The sequence below is a fragment of the Geospiza fortis genome, unplaced genomic scaffold (assembly GCF_000277835.1).
Source record: "Geospiza fortis unplaced genomic scaffold, GeoFor_1.0 scaffold2, whole genome shotgun sequence".
NCBI classification, from domain to species: Eukaryota; Metazoa; Chordata; class Aves; order Passeriformes; family Thraupidae; genus Geospiza; species Geospiza fortis.
In genome coordinates, this window is record NW_005054366.1 from 3,187,232 (window position 1) to 3,197,647 (window position 10,416).

Consider the following 10,416-nt stretch of genomic DNA (forward strand, 5'->3'; position numbering starts at 1 on the left):
CCCTACCCCTGACCTTAACGCTGGCCCCGGCGAAGCCCAGCGCTGGCCCCGAGGGCAGCGGGCGCAGTCCCCGCTGTCCCTGCTCCGTGCGGTCCCCGCGGGCACATCCCGCTCCTGTCCATCCAGCTGCCGCCGCAGGGGGAGTCCAGCGGGGAAAAGGGTGCGAGAGGAAAGGGGAAGGACCCTGCAGGTAAGCGCTGCACCCCCTCTCCCCAGAGCCGCGCTCCGGCAGCGACATCGTCCATCCCATCAAGGTCGACGAGAGCGGAGCCTTCCTGTCCTACGACTTGTCGCACCGGGCCCTTCACCGGAGGTCTCCTGCCTCCAGGAGCAAGCTCCCCGCCTTCTACGAGCTGCACTACAGAGGGCAACCCCTGAAATTCAACCTGAGCCTCAACAGGCACCTCCTGGCCCCGGGCTTTGTTAGCGAGAGGCGTTTCGGGGGCATCGCCGGCGCCAAGATCCAGCCCCGCTCCTACAACCCGTGCCACATGATCGGGGAGGTGCGGGGCCCGCTGCAGGCGGGGCTGGCTGCCCTCAGCACCTGCGATGGCCTGGTGAGTGCAGCCCCCTCCTCCACACCGAGCCCTGATCCATAAGGGAATGGCAGGAGCTGGGTGGAACCCTTGTTTCTGCCAAAATTTCACACCAAAATTCCCAGCAGCAGCAGCAGCAGAGTCAGCATCTCATCGTGCAGGTCTGGTACACCATGGATGAGCTGACTGTAAATTTCCCATGGATTGCAGTGGTTTGGGAGCTCTCCGGGGCTGGGTTTCCTTGTTTGTGTCCAAATTCCCGAAAGGAGCAATTCTCTGCCTTGTGCTGCATGAGTGGGATCGTGAGGAGCACACCTGGGGACGAGGGGCTGGGAGCTGCAGGTGTGATAGCACAGCTCCTGGGCAGTGAAGCTGCTCGCTGTTTCCCGAACTCTCTGCTCTTGGTATTTCCTGAGGCCGCAGTGACCTGGAGGAGTTTGGGGGAAAGGGCTTAGAACCTCCTGTGTGTTTGCAGAAATGTCCCATGTACCTGGTGGGGCAGTGCTCACGCTCGTGTCCCTCACTTTGGAGGGAACACAACTCCATTGGATCCTCCAGGGCTTCCCACTGCCAGAGGGAAGGAGTAAATGGGACACTGGGGAGAATCCTTCCCTGGCAGGGTGGGCAGGGGCTGGGATGGAATTGCCAGAGCAGCTGGGGCTGCCCCTGGATCCCTGAAGTGCCCAAGGCCAGGCTGGACATTGGGGCTTGGAGCAGCCTGGGACAGTGGAAGGTGTCCCTGCCATGGCAGGGGTGGCATTGGGTGGGATTTGAGGTCCCTTCCCACCCCAGCCATTCCAAGGTCCCTTGATTCTGTGATCTCTGCCAGTGCCAGGTTCCACCTGGGCTGCAGGTGGCGGGCTCACGGTGGCACTTTGTGTCTCCCTGGCAGAAAGGTGTGTTTCAGCTCATGAACGAGGACTATTTCATCGAGCCCGTGTCCAGCAGCCCCCGGGAGGAGGGAGCAGCACAGCCCCACAGGATCTACAAGCGCCAGGTGCCCGAGGCCGGGGCTGAGCAGGGCAGGAGCCCCCCGGCCCCGCGGGAGCCCTGCGGCGTGCCAGGTACTGTCCCTTCCTCCGTGTCACCAGGGACCCAGTGCTGCTGGGCCCCAGGCCTCTGGGCTCATGTTCTGCTCCCAGCCCTGCTGCAGGCCAGGGGTGATGTGGAGACAGAGCTTTTGCTTTCATTTCCACCAAAACTTTGGTTTTGACCTGCCAGGGCATTGGACTTTGGGAGTGGGACGCGGTGGCTGCCCCGGGAGTTCCCACTGTGGGCAGAGGGCATGTGGGTCCTTCCCCTGCACTGCAGATGGGTTGGATCAACTCCCAGATCCAGCATTTCAAGTGCTGAGGAATTCAGTGCTTTCCCAGAAGCTCATGGGCACTTTGCTCCCCAATGAAGCTGCAGTGCATTACGCGCTGCACATTTTCTGGAGCTCTCTGCTTCCACAAACTGGGGTTTGCTTCTGTGACAGGGTTATCTTCAGGCATTCTTCTGATAATCTAAATTAATTACTTAATCTGCAGTAATAATCTTAATGGCTTCTTCTAGGCTTTGAAGTCTGTTCTTGACTCAAGTCCTTTCTGGACTTTGAAGTCTATTATTGATCATTAATTTCTCTGGGTGTACCATGGCCTGTGTGTAATTCACGTGGATCTCGTCTGTAATCAGGGCCAGTGGGGTGGATGTGCTGCGCATGCCCTGGAGGGGAATCCCAAAGTCTGTAGGATTTTAGTGACTGCCATCCTCGTGCTGAGCTCTCCTGTGTTGCTCTTTGCTTTGCCCATGACAGGCAGGTGCTGCTGGTGTTGTTTAACTCGTGTCAGTGCCCAGGGCTGCTGTGTGCCCAGCTGGGATCATGCCAAGGGGAAATGCCCGGGGATGTCAGTGCCCAGGGCTGCTGTGTGCCCAGCTGGGATCATGCCAAGGGGAAATGCCCCTGGGCACCCCCAGCCCTGCCTCACATCCCGGCTGGGAGCTCAGCACTAAGGACACAATGGGGACGAGCTCCAAGGAAGCTGCTGCGATTAAACTGTCACAGTGGCATTAGCAATTCATCAGGAGGTGCAGATAGCTGGGATTTCTCAGGCTGGGGATGAAACGCCCTTTCACAGCACACTGCTGCTCAGTGCAGCCCAGGAAGTGTAGGAGTCCATTGTTAGGGAAGCCATGAAAGCGATTCCCACTGTGTGGGATGAGGTTTGTAAAGCCTTCACCCAGCTCGGGCTGACCCTGACCTTGCTCTTGGAGCCGCGTCACAGGAAAAGTCCCCGCTGCAGAATTCCCAGTGCCTGGTGTGCGTGAGGAGCTGAGCTCTCCCCGCCTCCGCGCTCCCAGCCAGCATTCCCGTCCTTTCCCCTTGGGAAGGAGCAGAGCCCTGCTCTCCTGTCCCTGTGCCTGGGGCAGCCTCTGTGGTGCCCTGCAGGGTCCCCTTGTTCCCTTGGGAAGGAGCAGAGCCCTGCTCTCCTGTCCCTGTGCCTGGGGCAGCCTCTGTGCTGCCCTGCAGGGTCCCAGCCTGCCCAGGGCTCTGCTGCTGCTGCTGGGGTCTGGTTCCACTCACCAGTCCTGCTTTGGGGGCACAGAGTTCATTGTGATAGGAACTGTCCCTTCCTGAAAAACACAGATTTGGGATGACCCCAGATGTGTAGCCACCAGGGTTTTTTCTCGGGTTGTTTCTCAAGCATCTCTGCAGTGTTGTCTACAAATTCCTGTCTGTACAAATGCTGAAACTCTGCTTTGGGAGGCTCCCTGTTCCTTGAGGAATATTGCAAACCTTGTTCTGGTCAAAGAAATTCCTTCAAATTCAAATGCTCTGTTTTTGGTGGGTTTTTTTTGTTTTTTGTTTTTTTATGTCCTGCTCATGTGCAGCAGGCTGAGCTGGGAGTCCTTTGGAACAGAGCACAGCAAAATGCACATGATTTACTGAGTTATGGCTCTGAGTGTGGAGCCTTCTCCACATCAAAGGTGATTCCTTTGAATTAAAAACGAAGATATTAAAGTTGCAGGCACTTGATCAAGGAAAAAAATATTTTTTCCCCTTAAATCTGTCAGAGTCTGAGGAAAGCCTGGAGCGGTCTGAGAGGCGCAGGGAGCGGTGGGAGCAGAAGCAGCACAGGAGGAGGAGGATCAAGCAGCGCTCCATCAGCAGGGAGAAGTGGGTGGAGACGCTGGTGGTGGCAGACACCAAGATGGTGGAGTTCCACGGCAGTGCCAACATCGAGAAGTACGTGCTGACCGTCATGAACATGGTGAGTGCTGGGCCTGGGGTGCGCCCAGAGCCCATCCAGGTGCCCCTGACACGGGCAGGGCCACCTGCCATGGGACCGTGGGCATGGGGACGTGGCCTCCAAGGGAGGGGCTGGACAGGACAGCTGAGGAAGGACTGTGGTGGTCTCTGCTGGCAGTCTGGGGGCTGTGCTGGTGCCATGACACAAGCAGAGAAGGAGTCGGCTCAGTCTGTCCCTCTGCTGCTGCCGGGGTGGCACCTCTTGGCACTCCAGAGGAAAGCTGTGGTTGATGCCAGGAAAGGGTGGGACGGGGCAGAGGACCTCAGGTAACATCCCTGGGTTTCTGAGGCTGCTGAAGGCGCTCAGAGAGCACCAAACTCCTTTGGGATGGTAAACACATCCAATAGGAGTGAGAGCAGAGGGGTTCCCTGGGGGTTTCTGGCTGAGTTTCAACGTCTGCACAGATCCCATGGAGTGTAAATGGATTTCATGGCAGGCTTACTCCAGCCCCATGTCTGCTCTTGCCTCCCATGTGGGGAATTCCTGAGATGCTGTCAGCAGCCTGCAGCAGCTTCCCAGCTGGAGTGGCAGGGGCAGCGTGCTGGCTGCTCTGTGTCCCCTGCCATGTCCCCCTGGTGTCCCACTGCAGGTGGCAGGGCTGTTCCACCACGCCAGCATCGGGAACCCCATCAACATCGCCATAGTGCGGCTGATCCTGCTGGAGCACGAGGAGGTGAGCCCCAAACTGGGCTGGGCTGGAGGCCAGGCTCCCTCCTGGGCTGGCCCCCTGGCCTGGCCCAGTGTGTGTGGGAGAAATCCAGGTGCCCACCTTTGCCTCCTCTCTTGGCTGGTGGAGCCAGGGATGGTGCGGGCAGAGGAGCTGCAGAGGTGGTGGTGGGTGTCACACACCCCCCAGCTGGCTTTGGGGTGGTTTATGGTGTCACACACAGTGTCACTGTGCTGGCAGAGGGCTCTGGGGCACTGGGTGGTTGTGTCCAAGCTGCTGTGGTGGCTCTGGGGGGCCTGAGGCCACTCAGGGTGTCCACAGCCACGTCCTTCTCTGTCAGCCAGCACACGGGGTTTTCCTGCAGTGGTGCTTAACCCCTGTTACTGGATGATTTAATGTTTTGGTTGAATCACAGATGAAAAGAAAGCAGGAAAAGGGCTGTCTTCCCACCCAGCCTACAAGCTATAAACATGGAGCAATTCCATCTGCGTGGCAGTCACTCCCAATCCCCCTCTGATGTTCCTGGGCTCAGACCTCTCCCCTCCCCATCCCAAAATCCAAACAGCTCCAGCAGATCTCCCTTTATGTTGGCAGGAGGACCTGAAGATCTCCCACCACGCAGACAACACCTTGAAAAGCTTCTGCAAGTGGCAGAAGAGCATCAACGTGAAGGGAGACTCGCACCCCCTGCACCACGACGTCGCCGTGCTGCTCACCAGGTGTGGAGGCCACACACAGCGCTGGGACAGATAAAAACTCACCTGGCTACAGGTGGGACAGCTAGGGAACATCTCCTGGCAGCTCTTGGAGTCTCGCTCTCCCTGCCTGGACACCTGCACGTGAGATCTGTGATGTGACATCCGGGGACATTTCCCGGTGCCTGGAGCTGCTGTGGAAGGTGGCCCTGCCCATGGCAGGGGGTTGGAATTAGATGATCTCTAGGATCCCTTCCAACCCAAAGCATTCCATGAGTCTGTGATTCCATGGGCTGGTCCAAATCTCAGGTTTAAACCTGGACACAGCTCCCAGCTGAGGTTTCCAAACCAGGCTTTCACCGTGGCCCCGTTGCCAAGCCCCAGAAGGGCTGGATCCAGGAGCTGTGCACAGGATTAACTCTCCTTTTTCCCTCAGAGGCTGGGCTTGGCAGAGGAGCCTCTGGGAAGCCCCTGACCTCCCACGGAGCTGGCAGGAATTCCTGCCTCTGGCCAAGTTTGTGTACCTTGCAGTCAAAGCCTGGTTTGAGGCTTTCAGGCTGCCGTGAGCTGGCTGCTGTGGTGGTTTGGGTGATGATTCACAACCCACAGCAGCTTTATCTTCCCTGGGAGGTTGCTTTGTAGAAGAAACGAGGCACTTCAGGCCTTGTACTTCAGTGGGGCTGTTCTTCCTGGGTGGCTGGAGCTGCCCTGGAAAAGCACAGCACCTCTGGGATGTGCTTCCCCAAAACATTGTTTGATTATCCCCAGCATCAGCTTTATTTATACAAGGGAATAAATGCAGCCAGGCTGGCCAGCAGCTCCCATTAATCAGGCTTAATGGTGAGCTGGGGATACTGGGAGAGGAAAGGGGGAAGGAAAGGTCACAAATGTTTCCCCTGTGGAAGGAAGCTGGATGTCCTGCTCTCACTCCTGTTTGGCCGCTGTCCGTGCACCGGGTCCTGCCGCCTTCCAACGCCCTCTCTGCTCTGTGTCTGTCTGTCTGTCTGTCCGTGTGTCCCCTCGGCCAAGGAAGGACATCTGTGCTGCCATGAACAGGCCCTGTGAGACCCTGGGGCTGTCCCACGTGGCCGGGATGTGCCAGCCCCACCGGAGCTGCAACATCAACGAGGACACGGGGCTGCCGCTGGCCTTCACCGTGGCCCACGAGCTGGGACACAGGTACCACCCTCCTCCTCCTCCTCCTCCTGTTCTCTGTGTGCACCCTGGGGCTGGAGAGGGCACGGGGGGAGGTTGGGAGGTGGTTCCTGGGTGGTTCCTCATGGGTGCAAACACCCCCTTGCTCCCTGAGGGCTTCATTCCAGAGTCAAGTTTTGGGTCGTCCCAGGTTTAATGAGAACCACACAATCCAAGGCAACCTGGAGAAATTGCACCTGTGTATTGTCCTGGGGTGGTGTGGGAAGGTTTTGGAGCAGGGGTTGCCCATTGAGAGGTTTTAAAGCAGGGTTTGTATGTAATATCAGTGACAGAATTTCACTTGTCCCAGTTTCAGTTAAACTTTGACAAGATCACTTGAACATTGCAGTTTCAGTTAGACATAGACATCTAACTGAAGACACAGACATTCCCAATAGACAGCTGCATGTGGGAAAACAGCCACCAGTGAGATCTTGTTGAATATTCCTGAGTTTTCAGTGGGAAAGCTGCAGTGAGAGCAGGGGACAAAGCTCAGGGCTGTCAGTAGCACGTCCCCAGGGCAGTCCCTGCTGCGGGGCCGGGAGCGGCGGCGGTGGTGGCTGTGGTGCTCGTGGCTCACCTCCCCTCCGTGGGCTGTGTCTTACACAGTTTTGGGATTCAGCATGATGGAAGCAGCAATGACTGTGAGCCAGTTGGGAAAAGACCTTTCATCATGTCTCCACAGCTCCTGTATGACACGTCCCCACTCACCTGGTCCCGCTGCAGCCGCGAGTACATCACACGCTTCCTCGAGTGAGTGCTTCCTCCTCTTCCTCCTCACTCGTGGGGCTGGGGGGTCGGGGCCCAGGCATGGGGGTGCTCTTATCTCTGAGATACCTCTCTAAGAGAGTTGGGGGTCTTTGCCCAGAGCAGCTGTGGCTGCCCCATCCCTGGGAGTGTCCAAGGCCTGGGGTAGTGGGAGGTGAACCTGCCCATGGCAGAGGTGGGATGAGATGGGCTTTGAGGTCCCTTCCCACCAAACCATGCCACGATTCCATGGATCCTCCCAGGGTTGCCTCACTCTGTGCTGTGAAGGGGGCTCAGGAGCTTTTGGGGGTACACAGGGGCTGTGGCTGCGCAGATAAAAGTGGAGTGTTTTCCCTCAGTGCTCCCTGCAGGTTCTGCAGAGTCTCTTCGGTTCTCTCTGCCTGTCATGGGCAAACCAGATCCAGCCCAATTCTTCCCTGCCTTTGTTTATTTTTAGCACCCGTGGCTGATTTTTCAGCCTGTTGTTAGGGAGTTCCAAGGAGCCCAGCCCGCAGTTTGGTTTGTCAGCCAGTGGCTTGCACTGGAGGAACATTTCCCCCTTGCTGCAGGAAGGTTTGGAAGCAGTGAGGAGCAGCGAGGGGAGAGCTGGGCCAGGGGAGGCTGCTGGGGCCAGGCTCCGCTCCCAGATCCCAGCCTGGGCCATGTGGGTTGGCCCCGTGCAGGGGAATTACTGCTGATTTATGCCTTTCTGAGCAATGCAGCTCTCCCGCTTCCGCAGCGCTCTTGGCCCTCTGCTTTGAACCTTCGCTCGGGCAGGAAGAATTTCCTGCCTGTGCTGACCCCGGGCTGCTGCTGATGGGGAGACAGAGCAGCTGGAAGCTCCTGTGCTGGGGTTTGGGTGTCTCTGCTCCCCCAAGGAGCAGCTCTGCCTCGGGAGCTGTCTGCCACCGGCTGTGAGCCCCGGGCCAGGGCACAGACAGGAGTGCTGTAACGGGATGCTGGCAGGAGAGCAGGAGGGAGGGAGCCAGGAAACCCGACCCTGCTGACCTGGGCTTGCTGGGTGTGCGTGGAGCAGACCTCGTGTTCGGGAAAACCACGCTCTTGCATGGTGATTGTTATTATTTTACACAAGATCATTGTTATTTCACAAGCACTGCTGAACGTTGGAGCATCTGAAAGTGATTCCTGGCAGCAGCAGCAGGGCCCCAGCACTGCAGTCGGTGCTGCTGCAGCTGGGGCTCCAGTCAGGGTCTGCCTGGGCACGAGGGGGCCCTGGGAGGAGCTGTCCTGTCCCTGCTGTGGCAGCCTGTCCCCAAGGAAGGTGTCCCCACCTTGGCTCAGGCCAGTGTAGGGTGCTGGCACAGGGTGGCTGCTGATGCTCAGTGCTGGAGGGACCCTTCAGTCTTGGCTCTGCATCAGACAACCAGATTTTCAGCCTCTTTCCACAGTGCTGGAGCTCTCCTTCCATCATCCTCCTCTTGCCAGGGCCTGCTGCCCTTGCCACCCCTCTGCCAGCCCCTCCAGCCCCATGGCTGTGCTGCTGGTTCTTCCCAGGCTCCAAGCTTTGCCTTTGTTTTTGTTGAATTCTGTCCTGGCTTCTTTGGACCCTTCCTCCAGTTCCCTGGGAGCTTTTGGAATTTTAATCCTGCTCTCAAATGTATCTGCAGATCCTCTCAGGCTGCTCACAGATGGAGATTTAATCACTGTTCCATCCACTCCATCCTCCAGCTCGTTAAGGAGCGGGCTGGAACAGGCAGAGCAGTGCAGGCCCCTGCATCTTTCCCTGTGGACTGGGATTTACTGCACATCCCTGGAAGCCAGAGGGAAACTCAGGCCAATTTTTCCCTGCTTGGAGATGTGTTTTGGCCAATTGAACAGACCAGGAGAATGACTGTAAAATATTTAACAAAGCAATAGGTTCTGGAAAAGCTGGAAAGCTGAAGCAGGTCGCAGTGACCCCCAGACTGGACAGAGACCCCTCTGTGAGCTGGGGCAGGGCAGGGAGTGCCCCAGGCAGCTCAGAGGAGCAGGAGGAGGCTGGGGACAGTGCAGGGGGGACTGTGGGGCCCAAACGGGCACAGGGTGAAGAGTCCAGAGCCGCACGAGTGTCACACCTGGGGCTCATCCAGGCTGAAGTGCTTGAGCCTGGACTTTGTCCAGTAAGGACACCTTCTGTGCTTAGAGAAAACACTCCAAGTGTACAGAGTGGGATGGGCTTTAAGGCTCCTTCCAACCCAACCATGCCAGGTTCTGGGATTCTGTGGAAATACGTGGGGAGGTGCCCTGCAGCGTGTGCCTGACACAGAACCCTGTCTCCAGCTACCCAATCCATCCCAGCTGAGCCCCACTGGGATGGGATCCTGCCATTCCCACTGGGCCGGGAGCAGCAGGATGCTCCTGCTCTTGGGAGTTTGGAAATGGAGATTTTTGAGTCCCCGGGCTGCTGCAAACAGCCCCTTTCCTGGTTCTTCCCACAGGGAAATACAAGTGTATTTCAGTGAGGACATGCATGGCAGTTTAAGGGGCTGTCCCCAGCCAAGGGAGCTGTTTGCAGGTGTCCAGTGTGGAGCTCGCTGGTGGGATGGGAAAGGGAGGAGGGGGTGCTGGTTCTGCTGGGCATCGCCCCGTGGCACTGCCAGCACCCCAAAGCAGCAGCTCCCCTGCTCCCAGCCCTGTTTCCGTGCTGCTGCTTTGGCTTAAAAAGGAATCTCACTGCACGTGAATTCCCAACAAACCCGAGTAATCCGATCCTCCACCACAGCCTTGCCAGGGGCTGGGCCTTGCTGGAAACGAGTTTGTTGAAATAACACCGCGGGCTGAGCCTGGACAATCCCGGCTGTGTTTGGGAAGTGTCAGCAGCAGCTGGAGCAGGGGAGGCACCTCTGCCCCAGAGCTGTCCTGTTCAGCCTGGTCTGGGCCGGGCAGGGGCATGTCCAGCTGCTTTATTCATCTCCTTTAGTCCTGTTGGCAGCATCTGCAGGGACTTCTGGCTGTTGACATAAATGTCCTCTGGGACACTTATTGCTGTTGCCCCTTCTGTCTTTGTCCCTTCACCTTCCCCATGTCTGCCATGCCGGGGGGACGTGGGGGGATCACTCTGGGGGCTCCCACCCCGGTGAGGTACCCAGAGGTGCCCATCCACACCGGGGCAGCCCCAGGGACTGCAGAGCCGGGGCTGTGTCAGTGGGAAATGCTGGTTGCTCATGCCGGACATTGACCAGTGGCTGTTCCCATCCCCTGCCGGCGGTGAGGGACGCTGGGTGCCAGTGCTGTGGGACGCTGGGCGACAGTGCTGAGGGACGCTGGGGGGCAGTGCTGAGGGACGC

General features: G+C 58.0%; 1 protein-coding gene across 1 annotated transcript in view; it reads left to right on the forward strand.

Annotated features, from left to right (window-relative positions):
* Positions 1-10,416, forward strand: part of ADAMTS7 (ADAM metallopeptidase with thrombospondin type 1 motif 7) — a 28,535-nt gene that overhangs the window by 1,840 nt on the left and 16,279 nt on the right. The window contains exons 2-9 of the mRNA XM_031059666.1: positions 196-557; positions 1,429-1,600; positions 3,591-3,787; positions 4,416-4,499; positions 5,088-5,212; positions 6,218-6,367; positions 6,992-7,135; positions 7,699-7,702. Of these exons, the coding sequence (XP_030915526.1) occupies positions 196-557; positions 1,429-1,600; positions 3,591-3,787; positions 4,416-4,499; positions 5,088-5,212; positions 6,218-6,367; positions 6,992-7,135; positions 7,699-7,702 (1,238 nt within the window). The remainder of the gene's footprint in view (positions 1-195; positions 558-1,428; positions 1,601-3,590; positions 3,788-4,415; positions 4,500-5,087; positions 5,213-6,217; positions 6,368-6,991; positions 7,136-7,698; positions 7,703-10,416) is intronic.